This window comes from Cricetulus griseus, chromosome 5 (genome assembly GCF_003668045.3).
Source record: "Cricetulus griseus strain 17A/GY chromosome 5, alternate assembly CriGri-PICRH-1.0, whole genome shotgun sequence".
In the NCBI taxonomy this organism is placed as follows: Eukaryota; Metazoa; Chordata; class Mammalia; order Rodentia; family Cricetidae; genus Cricetulus; species Cricetulus griseus.
In genome coordinates this window covers 114,463,433-114,485,675 of record NC_048598.1, presented here as the reverse complement: position 1 = coordinate 114,485,675, position 22,243 = coordinate 114,463,433, and the positions used below count along the sequence as shown (strand labels likewise).

The 22,243-nt window shown below is 36.1% G+C and overlaps 1 protein-coding gene across 9 annotated transcripts in view; it reads left to right on the top strand.

Annotated features, from left to right (window-relative positions):
- Nrxn3 (neurexin 3) overlaps positions 1–22,243 on the top strand; it is a 1,486,512-nt gene that overhangs the window by 1,430,626 nt on the left and 33,643 nt on the right. For 7 of the 9 annotated variants that reach the window (XM_035445726.1, XM_035445725.1, XM_035445727.1 and 4 more), the window contains one exon: positions 1,786–1,864. In XM_035445726.1, the coding sequence (XP_035301617.1) occupies positions 1,786–1,864 (79 nt within the window). Of the gene's footprint in view, positions 1–1,785; positions 1,874–22,243 lie in introns of all 9 variants that reach the window. The other 2 variants (XM_035445733.1, XM_035445731.1) reach the window with 1 other exon arrangement.

Here is a 22,243-nt window from a genome sequence, read left to right as displayed (position 1 = left end):
CGTCTTCTACCTTTCAGATGCAAAGGGGATAGAATATGTTCCTCTCAGATTTAGAAGAGAGATCTGCAGTGTGGGGAACTGAGATGTGTGTGTGTGTTTTCCACTGTTGTTCTTTTTTGTTTTTCCTATTTCTGACCATCCTTCAATTGATATGTGTACTTAAAAAGAGGGCACCCTTTGGAAACACTAACCATCTGAGGTGTCATATGGGCTTGTCTGCTAGGGCTGAGGTAACAAAGTACCACAGACTGAAGGGCTCAAACACTAGAAATACTTTCCTGCAGAATTCTGAAGGCTGGTGGTCTGAAGCCAAGGCGTCAGCACAAAGCTGTTCTTGGTGACCTCTCTCCCTGACTTGTAGGTGCCCACCTCTATTCTGCATTTCTAAGGTAGACTCCTCCCTTTCTATGTCCCTGCCCCAAATTCCTCCTTTTAGAGAGACAACAATCCTACTGTATTCAGAGCCATCCTGATAATTTTATTTGGACTGAAGTATCTCATTAAGACCCAATATCCAAATGAAGTCCTGTCCTGAGGTGTGGGGTATCACAATGGAACCGCCCCATCTGTAAGACAGGGGATAGAAAGGACTGTGATGTGCCACAAGCATAGTCATAATGTATCTTGGAAGTCATCACTTTGTGTCTTACTAGCTGTGTGTCCCTCAACAAGTCAGCTAACATCTCTGACCTTTAGTCTTTTTAAACGTAACTTCTCTATCCCAATGGATGATTTGGCCAGTTGTATTTAATGAGAATGCACAAATACCAATCATAGCAATTGGCTTATAATGCTTCTTCAAAAGACAAAGAAGACATTTCGTTATTACCTTTTCTCTTGACTGTAGATCCAGACATCAATGGGTTGGGAATAATAAAGTCAGCAATTCAGTCAATGTTACTGACATTAAAAAAAGAAATGTGCATGTATTAAAAACCTACAATTCACTGGGTATTTTTATATATAAAGACCAAAATATGTTTGCAGTTTAGTGTGTAAGCCATTTAATCCCTCATCATTCTTACACTAGTGTTTGTTACACTTGTAATTTGTGTTATGCACATTACTTATTCTTACCAATTGTGTGCCACGGGTCCACTTTCCAGCCAATGCCCACAGTCCTGTGTTTTTCCGCTAACAAATTACACAGCATTGGGAAGTTTCTGCATGATTTAAAAAAAATAAACGGATTTAAGGTGAACTAGTGTTGTGGTGAGAATTTGTTCTGCTCTCTTCGGCAAGAGCCTTACCCTTGTCCAGGAGCTGTTGTGAAGTATCACTCTGCTGGTCCACATTACTAATTCAGCTAATTGCAGCAATTATGAGAAGGAATCGCTGCAAGCAAGAGAAGCTATTATGCTGTGCTGAATGAATAGCATTGCACAGTGTTCATTAATTATACTGCCTATAGATTCACAGCCCCCAACGGCTCATATGAGACCATGTTCCATATGCACTCAATCCCTTTCAAAGCAAGGAGAGTGTGGTGTTGGCTGGGCCCATCCAATGGCCATTCATGGCAAGCAATTCCTTTCCATCTTATTCCTCATCCAGAATTCAAAGTGGACAGCACTGTGATCTTCTGAAGTAGGATAGCCTTGAATCTCTGCAGCTATTTTGATGGCTGCAGCTTTATAGGAGAACCATACAAATAATACTGACCAGAGAAACGTCAGTAGCAATTAGAAGTGGCAATAAAAAACAAAGATTTAATGTATTTATTTCTTTATCTGCCTCTGTTTTCTCTCTTCCCTCTGCCCTTCCATGTTCTGTTAACATCAATAGCCCACATCAGATGACCTTGTTTCATCTGCTGAATGTTCAAGTGATGACGAAGACTTTGTCGAATGTGAACCAAGTACAGGTAGGTCAGGTCAGTCTTGTTTTGCTTGCTTCTTTTTTCATTTGCAAAAACCCCAATACATACATATATGTGATTGTTCATGTGCTTTATATATATTTTATAGTGTGTTAATGTGTGTGCATTTCCTATATCTATATATGTATCTGCATACATATATAAATATTAATTTACCACAATAGCATCAAATCCCATGGAAAGAGCGATTAAAGCTTAGGGAAATTTAAGTCTTTGATACCTAGAAAAACGCACAATATGCACCCTAACTTTGCACATTTGCATGCCCAGATTATGCACTGAAATCACTATCACAATTGTTCAGTTGCCAGTGGCAACTATGAGATTGACAGGGACAAAGAGCATGAGAAGCCCCCACTTGAATAAGGCCTTTTGTTTTTAAGCCATATACTTAGCATGGAGGCAAAATGATTGGTGGGTACCACATGAGTCACCAGACTTGTTGTGATCACAAGTGGCTTAAATAAATACATAACCTAAATTATTTTCCATGGGATTTCAGCAGCAGTTAACATGGTATTACATTTATACTAATTTTGTTCATTGTATGTCTAGAGAATTCGTGAAGTGATACAGTATAAGAAATACAAAATTAGTACCAAACTATGCCATGTTAACAGCTGTGATGCTTCAAAATGTATCGCCTGCTAAAGTTAAGCTGACTTTGGCATTGGCAGTCTCAGTGTGTTCCCCATTTGGACACAGATACATTTTGATATTTTCTGGTACTCCTGTATAGTGAGCTATATATGATATGGTGTCCAGCAGGTAACTGCCATCCCTGACTCTCTCCTCTCAACTTTCCCAAGTTGTCTGTTTTTAGATTTACTGTAAGCTAAACATTTATATGTATATAATAGAGAACAGATATCATCGAATTTCTGTGTATGTTTAATAAAAGTAAAAGCCTTGTCTTGTTTCTACAAAGGCTAAAAGAAATAGATAAAATTTCCACTTGATCCTTGGGTTGCTTTATTTTTTTCAACTTTTTAAAAAAGACAATCCACTGAATGTTTTCTCTTTGTAATTATTGAGAAATGTATGCTTCATGAGAAAAGTAATGTATCAAAGATTTAAAACTTCAATTTCTTACCCCAAAATGATTAAGCACAGTTCCGATTTTGGTAAATGCTGACTGCTTGGTTTCTTGCAAGTGGCTCTGGATTCAGGAAGTTCTGTGGCCCTCTGTCCTTAGTAACTTAAAGGTATCCATACATAACTTGGCCTTACCATTCTATAGTATAATTTGTCCTTTCAGGGGTTTAGCTCTATGAATGGAAAGTTAATGTGACTTTATTTATCATATTTTCTTTAAGTGATTTGGAAATAAACTTTGGCACCAAAGTTTTATTAAACATGAATCTATTTATTTCATTTACTTACTATATAATACCGACCATTTACGGACAACATGATGCATCACTATCTTCTAGTCTTTTCTGTTCTAATGCTTTTCAAAAGTGTATAGAGTAAAGTAAAGCAATACACCTTGCTACAAAAACCAATTCTCCGGTTTAACGCAATTCCACAAATTTGATTGAGGACACATGTGCATTTTGGGTGTGTATTTGATGCTAAGAACTCAATATATGTATGGTATACATCCAATTAGCAGTTTTCTTGATGACTAGTTTAAGATACCTAGACTTCAGTTAGGATCATTTGAATATTCTCTCTCTGGTTTTCTCTATTTTTTAGTAGTGATAACTGCATACAGAGCAATATTTATCAAATACCTCCATTTAACCCATTGAAATAAAAGCATAGCCATTTTGAATTACTTTGCCATCTTCCATCTTTCCTCTAATTATACCCTCTCAAAAATCATTTCCATAGCTCCCAGTAAAGGACTTTCCACATCTCAAAATCAAGGGGCCCATAGATCCCCAGACTGATAATAGTTACTGCCTTTTGAGGTTGAATTTGAACAGCCCAACTTTAATGGCTCCAAACTAAGTTCACTTGATCTTTAGTGATCACATGTATGTTTTTATTTTATTGCAATCCAGAGAAGGGAAATTCATTGACAATATTTTTGAATAATATGGAGAAGGGATGTTATACAAAATTTCTAAATTACTGTTATCTTCAAGAGAACACAGCAGATGCCGTCCAGTGTTGGTTCACGCCTTTAATCCCAGCACTCGGGAGGCAGAGGCAGGCGTATCTCTGTGAGTTCGAGGCCAGCCTGGTCTCCAGAGCAAGCGCCAGTATAAGCTCCAAAGCTACACAGAGAAACCCTGTCTCGAAAAAGCAAAAAAAGAAAGAGATAGAGAGAACACAGCAAAGAATACATTAATAAAGTTGAGGATAGATTTCTTCCTCTGTAAGAGCTAAGTGGACTGCTTAGTAGAAAATTGTATTGATCCTTTCTGCCTGGAATAATGTAACTCACCATGAAGGATAAACATGTCTTCTTTCTAATTTTGTTTTTTAACATTCCTTTTTTTTCTTTTTGGCCCCCAGACTGGGGAGAGAGAGGGAAATGGGATTGACATGTAAAACAATTTTGTTTCTCATTTAAATAAAAATGCAGAAAAAAAACAAAAACAAAAAAACCAAAAAAGCAAATTCTACCTTTCAAAATATTTATTTCTATTCCCCCCTGTCAGTCCGTCCCCCAGCCCCTGTCTTGAGAATTAAGCCTTTTTTGGACCCCTGTATTTTTCTGAATTCTTCCAACCACTCAGAACTGAGTATTTGAAAACTAAAATCATGTTAGAGTGTTGTAAATACCTTTATTCTCAGCACTTGGGAGGCAGAAGCAGATGGATCTCTGTGAGTTTGAGGCCAGCCTGATGTACAGAGCAAATTCCAGGATAGTCAGGGCTACACTCTGTCTCAAAAACCCCAAATAATTAATAATATTGATAATCATAATAATAATAATAATTCCAGACAACTTTTTGATTAACTGTTATCTATATAAATGTGCAAGCCAGGATTTTTAACTCCTAAACTATAAATGCTGAGGTATTATTTGCAAAGGTCAGTATTTAACATTTCTGACTTTTCATTGCACACAATTCTGTCCTTTAGGACTACAGTTGTGTTGAGGTGAGGTGCTCAGGATTCAATTCATCCTTAGGTAATGGGAGTCCTTCACGGATCACATAGTCAAAATGCAATTAAGACCTTTAATAAATTCATATTTGTAATAAAAATGTGGACATGGGTTTTGAAACACAGAGGATTTCATGAAATTGACTTTACATATCTTCACTTTCCCTCTTCGCTGTTGCTACTCTTCATAACAGACATGACATCAAATTAGAGATCTCCTTGGGTTGGCTTTTTTTGACATTAGATATGGGATTTGTATAAACTGGATTAACTTTCAAAAGTATTGGTGATCAGGTTGGCAGGCAGAAGTGAAATAACCAGAAATACCTGTGGCTCCAGAGAAGAGCCAGGTGAAACTTAACAACTATATTAATTCCTCCACCATTATTAAGAGGCTTGATTTTCTGATTGTCAATTTACTCGCCTTTGCTTTAGTTAAATGTCACCTGATCAACTCCCAGTTGGTACTTCCGCCAGAGGGCAGGAAGTTGAGAGGAAATATTCACCAATCAATCAATCAATCAATCAATCAATCAATCAATCAATCTGTCAGAAACTCCTTTTCTAGACTGCAGAAGTTTCTCAAGACCAAGGAGAACATTGAAAGAGATGATGGTACTAGGTGATAGATGACTGTTCCCAAAGTGGTTCTCAGCTGTATCTGTGCTCCTCAGATCTAACATCCCTGGGTTTGTCATTTGTGGCCTAGTTTCTGCATCTCACTTTTTCAGCCCCTGAAAGACACAAATAAGATTAAATGCAATTGAAACTTAGCATAACACAAGTAGCCCACTGTAGTTATGCCTTCTGACTGGATTAAATTAAAGGTCTTAATCTTATCTTATTTGAAATACTTCTGTGAGATATTTATAATAGGAAAACCTGATACTGAGTTGTCCCTAGCTCTACAAATCATTAGAGGTTTTATTTGCTGGAGCACAGTGGAAACCACAGCTAAAAGGATAAGACCATAATTTCCTAACAAAGTGTGAGGTACCATAGAGTCCAGACCCTACAGAGGATAAAAGTGCAAATGTGCTAGCCACTGAACATTAACTGTGATAGCTATAATCTGTTTTATATAAATATATTTTATAGTATTTGCAAGGTTGAGGAATACAAATTTAAATAATAAAGATATAGGAATTGATTGATAATTTTCTAGTAAGCAATCGCTCTTAGATGAAATACATAAAATGTATTATCTGTGCATTGCCTGCTATTTTGAATTCCATCACATAAGTACATTTAGTAACAAAATTTATAAATAAAAATATGTCTGTATTCAACTTTATTACCCAAGAATTAGGGTAGTGTTGAAGAAAAGGAAGCATAAAAATCAGTGAGTGCAAGCCCTTCTGTTTAAAAGTTGACAAGTCATTTATTTATACAACATTTTCATGAGCTTCTCTATGTAGACACTAGAAAAGGTGTTGGGAAAACAAAAGTGACACCAGATACCACCCAGTTCACAGTCTATTAGGAAATGCAAATATGGAAACAAGGAAACAAAGAGAAAGCAAAGAACAGAAGCCTAGAAACCATGTTGACAATGAGCAGAATTGTGGAGTTTATTATCCACATATTTGGGAGATTTCTCTGACACAATGAATTGTATACACCCCTCCAACTCTGGTTGAACTCACTCTAAGAAGCACACGTACCTTGGCTTAGAGACACTTTAGATAACTTTTCATTAATCTTGACTGTATTACTCAGTGCTAAAAATTTAATTTGAAGAATATTTGTGTAAGATGACCTAGAACCAAAGCATATCTGAAGGTCAGGATGCAGATGTCCATGTTAAAGAAAGAATATCCAAAAAAAAAAAAAAAAGCCGGGCATTGGTGGCACATGCCTTTAATCCCAGCACTCGGGAGGCAGAGACAGGAGGATCTCTGTGAATTCGAGGCCAGCCTGGTCTCCAGAGCAAGTGCCAGGATAGGCTCCAAAGCTACACAGAGAAACCCTGTCTCGAAAAAACAACCAAAAAGAAAGAAAGAAAGAAAGAAAGAAAGAAAGAAAGAAAGAAAGAAAGAAAGAAAGAAAGAATATCATGCCCAAATCAAGAACTTCCTGATTTCAAATGCCAATGCAAGTGGAGGCTAAGGAAAGAGCTTGCTAGAATCATTAAGCAAATCCTCTTTCAGATGTATAAATTTAAAAAAAAGGAAGGGGGTGGATTTTAAAGGAAAAGTTTTGTGGGTTTCTTTTCATTTAGTTTTTGTTCTGTATTATTTTTTCTCATAAACTCCAAGTACATGCACACGGTGCATGTATATATAGAAATGCAGTGTGTTTATACCAAAATGCTTGTTATTTCATATATAATGTATAGTCTAAATGATGTCAGACTAATGTAAGTGGAGATTAATAGCCCCTACCATCAGTCATGTGGTTACACAGAAATTCACACCATCACTTTTAACCAGCATCAGCCAATATAGACATGCATGATCCTGTTTTAACTCGGTAAACCAAGCATGTTCAATTTTATTTAGGTTTGATTTTCTTTATCCTAATTATAATGGTAATTCCATGATTCAGTTATCCTTGGGAAGGGTGGAAAGAAAAATATTATACAGATATATCTATCCATATATGCACATCCCTGTGTATATATATATAAATAGATATGTATCTTGTATATTTCAAAAAACATTTTCTGTCGTTTCACCTCATCTTGTGCCGCATGAATTTTTGGTGGTTCAATTTATTTTGTTTTAATTCATATTAGCATTTTGACCATTATGGATATTTTTGATTCATTGCTATAATTTTATGAATAATTAAAATCATTCTAATCATTATTTTTAAACACTGAGAAATATTTAGATATAAAAATCAAAAAGGCAACAAAATCTTTTCTTGCCATCCTTGTGTTGACTCCCCATCCCTTTTAGTACATCCCTTGAATATATTTCTCAAAGCAAAACAAATCTCAACAAAATCCAAGAAAGTTGTGTACCAAAGAATGAAATACTATGTTTCCTCTCCCTCCTTCTATTCATATTTTCCCTTTTGATTTCCTTCCTCTCCCGCTTGTTTTAATTTCTCCTTATATCTGCACAGACCACCTGCCTTCACTCCTCCCCCCCCGTAATTGATGCTGTAATTGATTAAAAAGATACACAAATGAGCCAGGGATAAGAAATAAAAAGAAAGACATGCAGAAATTATAAACAAAAACAATCCAGTCCCCACAAATTTCAGATGGCATAAAAAGAATTTTATTGCAGATGCAGGATATGTGTTTTATCTTTTATTTCTGGACAAGCCTAAGATCATTGTGTGGCATGCTGTGACTGTTTTGTAGTACTCAACTAACTGTGGCCTCCATCACCAGTGCATGAGCTGTTATAAAGCCATCTTGTATTTCATTCAAGTGTCACATCCCAGCTAACCCAGCAAGTTCCATGTCTGAGTTGTGGGGATAACTTTCCTTTGCAGTTGTAATGTCATGGGTTCTCATTCTTGTGTTTATTTCTATTGGGCCCCTGCAGCCTTAAGAGCTGCTCTACCAGCATCTCTGTATGGTTTTGTTCTGATATCTTCTTTCCTTGGCATAGCAGTCAAGCATGTGTCTTTTGTCTGGCCATCTTGTCTACCAGTCTACTGTCATGGTGCTGTTCTGTGATTCTGTTCTCTGTTTGTAATATGTGGTTTGAAGTCCTCTGCCTTTATTTCTCACTCCCCTGTTGTCTCTACTGTTAACCTTACCCCTAGGGAACTTCACAAAGAAGCAAAATGAAAATTTATTTGAATTGTATGGCTGGTAATAATGGTTTGCATCTGGAAGGCCTAAGTTGCACTTTTTCTTGATTAACAAGGGGAAACTTACAGTGGGAAACTAATACAAATGTTCAAACAACAATAATAAACCCTTGTTGATGTCTTTGACATGGTTAAATTGGCTTATTGTTGAAGGAAGTGCTAATTTCCCGAGAGTTTTTTTTTCCCCATAGACCATCAGCCTTCTTCTAGTTAGAACCTTTTCTTCAGAGACAAACAAGAGAAGATTGTTTTGGAGGATGGTAAGAAAGAACATCCTCATTTCCGATGCACAGAGCAGAGCCTGTCCCTAACTTGGTGAGGCATTCATGGAAATTTACATATATTCTATCCTAAAACATGTTTTGCTTACATACTTTATCATAAATTAAAAAATATGTTCAGCAAGAGATCTACAGATGAGGGAACCTAAGCTTGGTGTGCTTATTGGTTACAAACGCCCATGTATATTGTGAAGTAAGATTATCTTTTGATCTTTCTACGTCAAATTATATTACACACACACACACACACACACATATATGTATTGGTATAGGGTTAGGGTTAGGAAATATATATATATATATATATATATATATATATATATACATATACATATACATATATATATATATATATATATATATTCACGGAAGCATTAAAACGCCAACAGTTTAGTTTGACTTGGTACCAAATCCTTTATTTCATCATATCAAAGAACATGTGTAATAGCTATGTTTCTGAGGACAGTCTAAATTCCTTGACACCAATGTAGAAGAATGTACCCTATGAACTGTGCTGTGCCTGAACAATGCTCTATGGTTTTCCAGAAAATTTGATTCATATCTTGGAAAGATTTAGGCATTTGATGTGGGCAGTATGAAAATGGTATTATGTGAACAACATTATTCCTTTTCTCTTAAGGTTCAAGTGAGGGAATGTAATACTGGTATAAAATGGGTAGTAGCTGTTAGGTTTGAAAAATAATTGTCATACAATGAAAAACCTGGCTTGGGTCTGCAGAAGAGAAAGTAAATGAAGCTATGTGGTTTATGATGAGCTGTTGCTAACAGGCTAGGAAAAACTGATTGGTTTTCTTAGGGTAATAGGAAAACAGTAAAGCAAAGTGAATAGCCTCTGAGAAGCTAAATTACAGATAAAAGATGAGAGGTCGTCAATGAGGAAGATAGAGGGAGGCAAAGGGAAAACTAGAAAGGAAACAAGGCAGGGGAAAGGGAAAGGAAGGAACAGTGTAGTTTATAAGCCAAATACAACTGTTTGCTGTCAGTGTTTAAAAACTGGGGGGTGGCAGCAAATGACTCAGTAGATATAGGTGCTTGCCACCAAGACTGACTATCTGAGTTCAGTCCCTGGGACCCACATGGTAGATGGAGAGAACCAGCTGTTCTGACTTGATACTCATACACCATGGCATTTGCACAGCCACACAGTCACACACATATACAGCCACACACACAGCCATAGCCACAGCCACACACACAAACACACACACACACACACACACACACACACACACACACACACACACACACACACACAAAATGTACATGCACACACCCTCCCACAGAGGCCAATATAGTGTTCTAGGTTTATGTAGTGTAGCGTATTTCCACATAGGACGTTTTTAAGAAACAAGCATTATACTCAGAATTGGGCAGTGTTGCTCATTAACATGTTTGTCATTTCTTTGCCCTACAAACAAGACAGAGATCAGCAACTTCCAGAAAACTGGTAATAGTAAAATAGTTGAGAAGTGCTGAGTTTTAATTTCTTATTGTCTTTATTTCAATGCCATATTTGTAAATTTGTATATTTTAACTTTGGTGAGTGGCCATAGTTTAACAAGATTCTTTCAAGGTTCTTAGAAGTGGAACAGTCAGCTCTCATAAAATGGATTTAGGAGAACACTGGCCCACTGTCTGCATGGATAGCTGAGTATATTACTTAAACAGCATTTTATTTACTGTGGTAATAGGAGTATTTGTGGTCAGATTATACTGGAGAAAATCAGGATTGATGTTTGCTTTTGCCTAGGCCACATTCATGTACCTAAGTAGCAGGGTGAAGATTAGAACCCATATTGGCTAGGAATTAATGTGTGTTGATTTGTATAGCTTAGTGTGAGTGCAGCTTCCCTGTTGCCTCAAGGAAGTCCATACTTTAGCAGCACATATTCAAAAGAAAGTTAAATACACAATTATGCTAATAATGACAAATAAAGGTGGTGAAACAATGCTACTTCTTGTATCTTGAAGAGAAACAACACAAAAAACTATGCCCATGTCTCCATATTTGCCTTGACTAATTTTTGAGACTTCAAAGGTAAGTTATGAGAACCAGGGAGACAGTAAAATGCTTGTTTTCTGAGCACAAGGACATGAATTCAGTTGCCAGAGCTCACATAAAAACAAATGAATAAATATACGGAAGAATATGTGTGTGTGTGTGTGTGTGTGTGTGTGTGTGTGTGTGTGTGTGTGTGTGTGTTAGTGTGTGTGTGTGTTAGTGTGATGTTAGTGTGTGTGTGTGTGTGTGTGTGTGAAAAGTCTGGACAAGGTGGTGATGCTGATGAGATAGAGACAGGCTGATTCCGGGGAATTATTGGCTGGCCAGCATCAACTAATCAGCAATCCTCAAACCTATCAGGGATCTTGCATCAAAAATAAAAGTAAACATTAAATAGTGCCTATTGTAGGTAGAATGACACCAGAGGTTGTTCTCTGGTCTCCACTTTTGCATACATGTGCACATGCATGTTCATATTTGAGTGTGCACACATACAAACACAAACAAAAATGGATTGCCCAATGCTTCCTTGTAGTGCTGACAATAGACAGACTATTTCTTAGGCTTTCAAATTCTACTTCTTCTACTTTGAAATTTTGTAGGAGATACTATTATTAGCACATGATCATTATCCACAAATGCAATTCCATAACCCACTTGAGTTTTTGTAAATTTTAAAGTATAATGAATTTTCTTTAGTTACAGCCATCAGTGTGTGTTAATTAACCAGCTGAGCCATGAAATATGTCAATGCCCTTTGCTTCCACATTTTCTCATAGAGTAAACTAGTATATTAACATTTAAAACAGCATGAGGATCATTGTATTGAAGAAAATGTCTGCAGCTTGTAGAAAAGTCATTTTATGGTTAGATAGTTAGGCATTGCTTTTCGAAAGAGTGTGAGACATTCGGGAATTAAAAAAAAGAAAGCATTGGGACTTATTAGTTCTTCTAATTTGACAAGCTAGAGTCTTTGATTGGGTTTCTGAGAGAACAAAATATTACCTTAATTTGATATGAGATTTGGTTGCCCTGTGGTCAACTTTCAATGACAGCTAAGAAAGGTCTCTTGAAGGGATGTCAAGGCTCTCTGCTACAAATGTGCTCCTCTTACAATTTTAAACCTTTACTCAATGAGTTATTCATTTAGTACTTACTGTTACCATGATATTTTAGTACAGTATTGAGTAATTTATATTTTAAATTCTCAGTCATAGCAGCAATTTCAAAAAGATACATGATTATTATCATCTCCAGTTGGACAAAGTTAGGGCTAAACAAACTGAACAAATGGCCAAGGCCAGTCAGTAAGTAGAAAGAAAAAAGAAATTAAACCCATAGCAACTATCTCCAGAGCCTACACACTAGTCACTGTGATCTTCTGTCTTATACATATTAACCACTACATGTAAAGTAGCTGCCTTTCAGAAAACAGTGAAAGCAAGTGTTAAGTATATTACATGATCAGGAAATACATAGACAATGGTTTAGTTATGATGTACCATAGAGCAATCCAAATAACAATAGTTAAAGTAAGCTACCCTAGGGCATGTGGAGATGCCTCAATAAGTAATGTTCTTGTGGCAAAGCATGAGGACCTAAGTTCAGATCCCTTCCACATACCTAAGATGTTAGAAGCAGCATCATATTCCTGTAATTCCTGTGCTGGAGAGGCAGAAACTAATAAATTTTAGGACTTTTTGCCCATCTAGTTGAGTCAAATAAGTGAACTCCAGCTGTAGTAAGAGGTTCCCAGATAAAGAAAAATCTAATGTAGGAATTAATCAAGGAAGATCCCAGAAATTGACTTCTGGCTTTCATGTACATACATGCATACACACAGGCACACATAGGTGTAATGATAAATCTTTCAGCCAAGCCACCTGAGCCCCACCACCACATGAGCTCCAAAATAACACACAGAGTCATATATTAGGTACAATTCTGCTGGCCAATGACTAGGATTATCTTATCTGTTATCTCTGTCTTAAGTATCAACCATAATTACTAATCTATATATTTTATGAAATTTATCTTATTGAGGACACCGGCAGAATGTGTCCTTTCTTGTCGGGCTCACATGGTTGCTCCAGAGAAAAGAGGGGGGAGAAGAGGAAGAGAGTGATTTCCTGCTTGTCACTGCTTATATTCTGAGTCTGCCTGCTATGTCACTTCCTGCCTGAATCAAAAGACTTCTTTTTACTACATTTCCCAGAATCCTCCTCGACTTCTAGTCCCGCCTAACTTGCTTCCCTATTGGCCAGCAGCACTTTATCAACCAATAAGACAAACATATACACAGGAGGATCCCACAACTCCCCACACACGTACACATTCACATACACAAATCTCCTGGTTTCTATGTGGTAAACGTATTCAAGTATTGGGGTTAATACTAAGAATTATGTGAAGATCACTCCTTTCAAGTCTCCTACATGATAACTTGAGCCCTGGGGATTTTAGCTTGTTACACCATTTTTTTGGTTTGATTTCCATCTCTAACTGATGTGAAGGGTCTATGAAGAGTAGCTCTTAGTGAAAGGGTAAGTAAACAACTATATGATTGTTTTATTTTCACAAATGATTATGCCCCCTTAGAACACTAATTTAGATGGTACAACTAAGAAAAGAAATACTGGGTATGTATATGAGAAGTCTTTACCTCAGAATCTTTCTGATTCCTAAGCACTCTTGACATCTCTAAAATCAGACAATTCATTTTAGTTTTCTTTGTTTTTTATTTCATTGTATTACACGTCTAAAGTTATCAAAAGACAAGAAGAAAACAATCAAATAAAGCTTCTTGATGCATTCTCTATGAAAGAAAAAAATATTAAAAGGAGTTCTGAAGAGCTAAAATTCACATGAAGAAAGCATCCTTCTAAACCTGGATTTGCTTGACTTAGAATTTTCTTCAAAGGGAAATGGGGTCTGCATAGCATTTGAGGTACCAATTACAAGTTTTGTTAGTCCTGATGTTCCCTGAAGTCAGATCCTAAAAAGGGATCCTTGTCCACCTGAAAATGTTAGAGTGTTCTCTGACCTAGAATTCTGTCTCTTTATATTGAAGTGCAGTCTCCATTTTACCAAAATATAATGAGAGCTGTGGTGCTGTTTTGCCAAATGTTCAGATTTGTCATTAATTACCCCAAGCTGAAGGCCACCAAGTTTTTCCTGTAAAGAGCCAGGGAATGAATATTTTAGTGTCTCTGTGTATGTGTGGTGGTAGTAGGGTGTCTCTCATGCCCTCTAAGAACTAAAAGGGTCTATTGCTTTAACAACTCAAAAAGAGCCACAGATAGTGTGACTGAGTTTCATGAAGCTACCTTTATACTAGTGACCACATTGCCAACCTGCATCTAGATAAAGGTGATTGGGTAAGAGGATCTGGAGACGGTTTTCTTCATAGAGATCTCTCCTCAGTGTGAATGAACTCAGTGTGCAAGAACTGAAAGATGCAACACTCAGAAAATGACAAATTTCTTGGCCTGTGCCTTGATTCCTGATATAGTTAAATTATTTTTCTTCTTGTTGAACTAGTTCTATAACTTGTGGCTTCCATAACCTATCCAATTTAATAAAATGTTAAAGGTTTATTTATAGTCTTTATAAGTATTTTTAATTATATAAGACATGATGCCCTTTATAGTGAATAAAAAAAAAAAAACAGGTATTGAGTTTTTCACTGTGCACATGAGAATTCACAAGACAATATTAGACATAAAAAGGTCATGAAGGACAATTCCTACCATTGTTATATACACACCATAATCTTAAGTGTGATGTTAAGTTCCTGGATTAGGTCCTCCTTTAGGTCTTCAAACGTTACTCTTCCTTTTGCAGAGCCATGTTTTGAGCCACCTGTCTCTGCTGGAATACCAGCTACACTCTTCCTCTGTTTTCTAACTTCTGTAGGAGCTTCCTTGAACTCAGGACCACACAATGTGTCACCTTCTGGCAATTCTTCCTTGGACTTTGGCTGTGGGTTATTGAGCTGACAAACATATAACTGACTGAGACACAATGTTTACAAGGTGCTGAGAACTTCTCCCACACACTTTGATTTGTAGCTTTATGTGTTTTATGGAAACAGTGTGAGAGAGAAACAAAAAGCATTCTTAGTAACATAGACAGTGATGAGTAGGGAGGGCACATAGACAGGAATTCTTTCTGTATTGACATCAAAAGCATTTATTTTATATCTTATACTTCTAAATGTCCAAGGCAAGCATTGGGTGAAATACCCTATACCAGTGGTTCTCAACATGTGTGTTGTGACTCTTTTAGTGGTTGAATGACCCTTCATAGTGTTCATATATCAGATATCCTGCATTTTCATAACTAACAAAATTACAGTTGGGAGTCACTACAACATAAGGGACATTATTAAAGGGTCACAGCATTAAAACGGTTGATAAATACTGCCCTAAACCATGATCCAAAAGAAATTATTCCTCCTTTAATTCATTTCTATAATAATGTTCTAAGTTTTGAAAACTTGGCTAAGCAATCAAAATCATGTAAAATACAGCAGTATAAATTCCAATAAAGAAATATGCCTTCAAGTAATAGCATATAAATTAAATATGTAAAATATTATTCTTTTTTTAAAAAGCTACCTTATTTTTAAGATCAAAAACAAAAACAAACAAACTAAAAAGGTCAAGCAATGGTACAGAAAATATTGTTTCTTTCTTCCTTATCTTTAACCCTTCATAAATTTGGAATTACTCTCAGTAGTATTTCCTGATAAAGCATCAATTAGTGGTCCTGAATATCAAATTAAGCCCACTAATATCTTTAAAATTTTAATTTGAGAATTTGTGGTTTATTGTTAATGATTTTTGTTTAAGCAACATCATTGAACTGTACAAACATAAATTGGTTTTTCTCAAGGTCATTGAGCTAGTTTGTAATGCTGTTAATCTGTATTCTAAGTTATTTTACCAATAAAAAATAAACAAAACAACAACAAAACCCCACCAAAGAGTTTCACTCTACTGAGATAACTGAGAGGATGTGTGACAATTACTACTTTCTTTTTCTTGCATTGTTGACACACAGGAAAAGATGCAGTGATCACATCCCCAGCTAGGAAAAGATGCAGTGGTCACATCCCCTGCTTTATTGGTCATGGAGGAAACTGAGAAGTTGCAGGTGAATGTTGAGGTAATTGGTGGAACCAGAAGTCACTTGTGGGATGAATTTTATAACCATTTTCTAGTCACATTTCTTCATGGCCAGAATGTTACCATCCTACCCAGGGGACATATTATTAGGTAAACAGGGCCAGTATGCCTCAGTTTAAATAGAAATGAGAACCAGGTTGTCCCAAAGTTTTCACCAGCACACAGTAAGAGAAGAGAAGGAAGGACAATATAGTGAGATTCCAAAGTTTCTGACATTCATCCTGTAAATTTGATAGCCATAATCAGAGTCTTTTAGCCTGATAATGTGGTGTGTCCCTGTATTCTTAGCTATCAGAGATAGAGGCAAGAGCATATTGAAATTCTAAGCCAAACTAGGGTACATAGCATAATATTGTCTTAATTTTTTAAAAAAATCTATTTTCACAATGGCTATATTTTTGTTACTATTTATAGCATTCTTAAATAGCAAAATAAACATTGCCTACTCTGTTAGATTCATAGTTTTTTTTTTCTGTGAAGTTAGTTAGTGAATAGGTAAATAAGCATCCAAAAATAAGAAAACAAGTGGATTTTAATGTTCTTTATGTTGCCACACTAGATTTAATAAATTGTGAAGAGTGAAGACCTGTATTTAAAACTGCATTGAGCAGTTAAGAGAATACGTTTTATTTATCTGATGTCCTAGTAATTTACTATCCTAAATGGTGGTACCTTTGTATTTTAACTTAAGAAGACTTTATAAGTTAAGAAAAAATTCAAAGGTCATGAAATTGAATAGGAAATTTCAAACACTCTAGTATAAATGTTTTAGAATGCCAAGATGAGGGTATAAACAAAAGTATAGTAAAAAAGTATAAACTACTAAAACAACATGGAAAGATAATTTATGACTGTAAATATCAGGCTACGAGCTGAATTTTGTTTACAGGGCACAAAAAAGATATTGTAGAGAGGCAAGTTACCCTTCATTGGAGCTAATATCCCTGTTAGTTCAAGATAAAGTCAAAGACTGTGGTCTCCATACCCAGTAAGGAATGATATCTATATCAAAAACAACTGCAGGGTCTGTTCTGGAGCTTTCCAATCTCTTTCTCATTCTGTCTCTTGGATTATCTGTACAAGAAATCATAAAAGTTGTTATTTAAACATTGAGAATATGACATTTAATTTAGCCTTATAATGAGCCATATCAAGTTTATAGAGTGTTTATTTTATATCCTGAATTGGGTATAAGGATTATATATATATATATATATATATATATATATATATATTATATATATATATCACCAGTAACCTAAGAGTGTTCATCTCTATGTGATGGCCAGTGGACAATTTTTATTTCCTTACTGATCACCTAGAATGCATATTTGTAGAATATGTAATTAGAAAGGAGGAGAACATGTTATTTTAAAATATAATCTCTGTTTGTAATCTAATTAGTGAAATCTTGCAGATACTTATACACAGAAGCTCTACTAAACCAGAAACATGTATAAAATAACTCTTTCATTTCCTTGAGTTGAGTTGTGATGTAATGCCTTATGTGTAAAGCTTATAGAAGCATCCAAAGCTAATAATGCTGATTCTCTGTAGAGATGTACCATAGATGGACATGCCCAAGTTCTCTATGATTGGTCCTCTTCATCAAGTAACAAATGGTCCATGAGTACTCCAGGTGGCCACATTGCAGCAGTGGGCACAAGGTATCCTATAAATAACCCATTGCAAGTAAGATGAAAAATCTGTGCTTGGAAACCAGAAATATACAGGTGGGACATGAAGTGGCCTTCAACAGACACTGTAGAATATGAATGATTCTTTGGCCCATCATCTGGGTGCTCTCTATAGTCTCAATGCCAGCCCACACCCCGTCTGTGCATCTACTTGTTAAATGTAATAAATGGATAAAAAGAAGGCAGTTGACAACAATAATTAAAATGTGTGTACTCTTGGAAATGTGGAGATATTATCGGGGTTCACTGAAATGTCTGTCAGATATTCTAGGCCTCTATAGTTAGCTAGTGGCAAGCGCCATTCTTCGACCTTCATCCAGGCTTCATTTGTATAAGCAAGATATCAACACACACACACACACACACACACACACACACACACACACACACACACACACACACACACACACGAATACACAGTTCACACATACACACTCTCAACTTTATATTGCACCTTGCTCTACTTCTTTCTCCTTCTCTTCTTTCTGCCGTGATAGTATGTCCAGAAAATGTCCATGGGGGGATCATCTGTCCCAAAGACCACAGAAATGTATTAATTGAATTACCATATTTGGTTACCTCAACTCCAGAATAATGCACCAGTCTCTTCAGCCCTGTAGTATTCGATGAGTTCACTTTCAACAAGAATCATGACTGCCATCCATCCCCAGGCTGTAAGATCTCCCAGCAGATGTTGTTTTCCATATCTTTATGCCTTCCCTTGTGGAAACAGGGAAAGGCCCTCAGCAAAAGCAATTTTGAAGGACACTGAAAGGGTGTCAACTGTGAATATATTTTTAGAAACAGCTGGTGAAGCAAATGGGTCAAGTGTGATGCCTCAAGCAGATATTCTCAAACAATTGGCTGTTTAAAAGAGAACAGGAGGCAGTTCTAAACATCAGTACCACTTGTGACTTCTACACTTAAGCTTAAAAGATGGAAGAGCTGCTAAGATTCTGGTTTCTGTTTTGTCCTGGGACAGAGCCTATGGGTTTTGTAATCTTGTCAATTGATTAGAATATATTGTGGGAGTATATTCATATATAAAATATGTTTTTAAATTTACATATAATAGGTTTTAAAAACCATGATTTATACATGTAAAAATTCTTATTTGATAACAGATATGTGCACACATGCACACACACACACACACATATATATATATATATATATATATATATATATATATATATATATATCCAAAACATTAAAATGGTATTTGACGATGCACCTAAATTACCATTAATACTATAACCAATGTCTTTCAAGGACAAGGAGGTACAACTGAAGGACAAATATTTGTGTCAGTGGCCATTAAAAAAATCCAATTCCAGTTTTTATTTGCATGCAGTCTGCTTTATGGCCTTCTCTTGTTTTGACTTCATTTGTTTACTTAGAGATTTGTTCTAGGTCCACTGCCAAATGCTATTACATAGCTTCCTTTATCACATGGATTGCTGAAGTAATTCTTTAGTTTATTTTTGCTGCAGTGCCAATTTTCAAATTGCCTGCCATTCCCTCTGGGTCAGACACTGAACAAATGTTCATTTGTAACTATTGAACTTGATAAAGAGTTCACTATACCAGCACCTTTCATATCAATTCTATCATCCTCTTTCTGTACTGCTTTCACTTATGAAAACTCTAGACATGAGTGAAGGAGGGTTATTTGCCTTATTGGACCTAGTAAGATAGATCCTATGCATTGGAGAAAAGCCTCATTCAAAACTGACACACAAAGAATCATACCCAGCATTGTTGTTTGCTTCCTTTTTAGCCCCAAACACCCAACGCCTACTTGATAGATGGAACTGAGAAATTTGAACAGTGCTTTACTTTCATTATTTCATTAAATATTTCAAACTACCCTTTGCAGTTCCCAACATATGCAGGCCTTAGATATTTTTCCCCAAACTGTCATAGTTGATAGAGGTTGACAGAGGACATCTTCCTCACTTTCCACTGAACCTAGAGCTGAAAGATCTGATTAGACTTGCTAATCAGCAAACCCCACAGATCTTCCTTTCTCTGACTCACTAGTGCTGAAATTATAGGTGTGTACCTCTAAACCTATGGGCTCTGTGCATCTGAACTCTGATCTTCTTGCTTGTGAGACAAGCATTTTCTCAACTGAACTGTCTCCTGAACCCTCAAATTCAAAGTTTCAAGTAGGGTTTCTATCTAAGGAATACAAGTTTTACATAATCATAAGCTAGAAAGCTAGTTCATTTAAAGCACTATAAGCCTGGAACCTTTTACATGTATGTGAATATGTGACTGTAAAATATACTGAAAAACCCAGGTTTTTTGAGAGTCTACTTAAATATATCACATGTATACATTCATATAAGTAGGTATCATCCCAAAATGTTTGAGAATAAATTGCTGGCATCAGTCCCTCTACTCCTGACAAATTTTGTGTGAGTTATTTCCCAACAAAGTCTTTCCCTTAGAAAGTTAATGTAAGTCATCAAAATCAAAACCTGTAACCTCAGTACATCTAGACTTTACAAGTATATATTCAAGTTCCATGAATGTCTTCATAATAGACTTTTGGATTATTTTCACAGTCCTTGACCCAAGTCATGGTTATTCCATTTAAATTATCCAGTTCAATGATTTTGAAGCATTTTTCTGCTGTATTATTTTGTTTTTGTTCCCCACTCACAAAGGTCAGAGATTAAGGTGTGGACTGATACAATAACACCTGAAGTACGGACTGCAAGCTTTCTCTTCTTAGGATTAACTGCAATTGTGACAAGAGAGGCACCCTATGGCAGAAGATATTCTTTCTAACTTAATATTTCCCTTCATTTGATAGGTGTTCACGAGGCACTTACTATGGGATGAACAAAGAGAGGCAATGGGATTGCAAGAGTAAATAGAAGTGGAGATGATCCTGGTGATGGTAGCAGGGAAAACTCTCACTTGATTAATCAAGTGATCTTCACATAGATGTGTGGTGACAAACTTTGATGAGTGCAGTAAAGCAGAGCCAGTTGTCACCATGATGCAAGTGACAGGTGACAAGGCAGGGGCTGACAGTGGAAGTGGGGAAAGCTCTGAGGAAATTATATTTGAGGTGAATAATCTGATATCAGTGGGAATTAACTGAGCAAAGAGAAAGGTGAAAGTAGCTGATCTTGCAAGAAATTTGGAAGATGAGAAAAAAATTCAATTAACTTGGAAAGGGAGTTTACAAGAATCTCATAGGTTTTTTCCCAGGCATGAAGGAAAAAAAAAAAAAAACCTCCAAATGTCTTTTATGTCCATTCACATATTTTAATATACATAGATGAGAATGACTTTTCTGATATAGCATTATATCAGAAAGGAGGGAAAGGAATGGGCTTGGGGAAGGGCGGGGGATGTATATCAATTCCTGCCAATAGCATAGAAGGTGACTAGGATTTTCTGTGTTAGAAGAATAACCAAAACCATTTTCAGATTCTCAACTATAACATGATACTTTTCATTTGGCATATGGCTGTACATTATTTTTCTGGCAGTTTTTCAGTCTGGATAGAGGAGCCATCACTTAGAAGAACATGAAAGTTCCAAGCATTTTTACATTGTGTTCAACCTGTTGGTGAATTGGTCATACAACACTTTATAAAGAAGCAGAAATACCATTTGTTTTGTGCTAGAGATGAGAATTGAAAGACACAAAGGAATAGAGATCAAATATTGATCTACAAATTATCTATGCAATTCCATACATCAGGACAAACACAGTACTCTCTTACCATAGCATCCCTGCCACCACAGTCATTATTTGTTATCATATCAACTATGTAACTTTAAAGTTGAATAAAGTTGAATAAAGTTGAAAGTGGGCATAGTTGAATTGCCCACTGTGACTAATAATCTCAGAGAAAGTAACATTTATATATTCTGATTTACTAACATCCTACAACAAAGCTGGGACTTCTCCTTGCTTCTATATACATAATTAAAAAATGCCCTCTACCAAGACAATATATGATAATGATATTGATAAAGAATAATGCTTTTTGCTCAGAAAGGAAATAACAGGGGGCTTATTCCTAAGCTGAAATTTTCTGGTTCATGCTTTTTAGTATTCTAACAGCATCTCAGTACTGATTTGGTATTTATAAAATCTTCATCAGCTGGGAAAACAGCAGGGTTTCTCTCTGCCATTGCTCAGGCATGGCCACTCCCTGCTTGTTAAAAATAATAATTATATATATATATATATATATATATATATATATATATATATTCTGAGTCTGACTGCATTTTCTAAGAGCACTACTGATTATTGTAATTTAAGAAAAGCAGCATGCAAGAGAGATGACATGCACCAGGGTTCA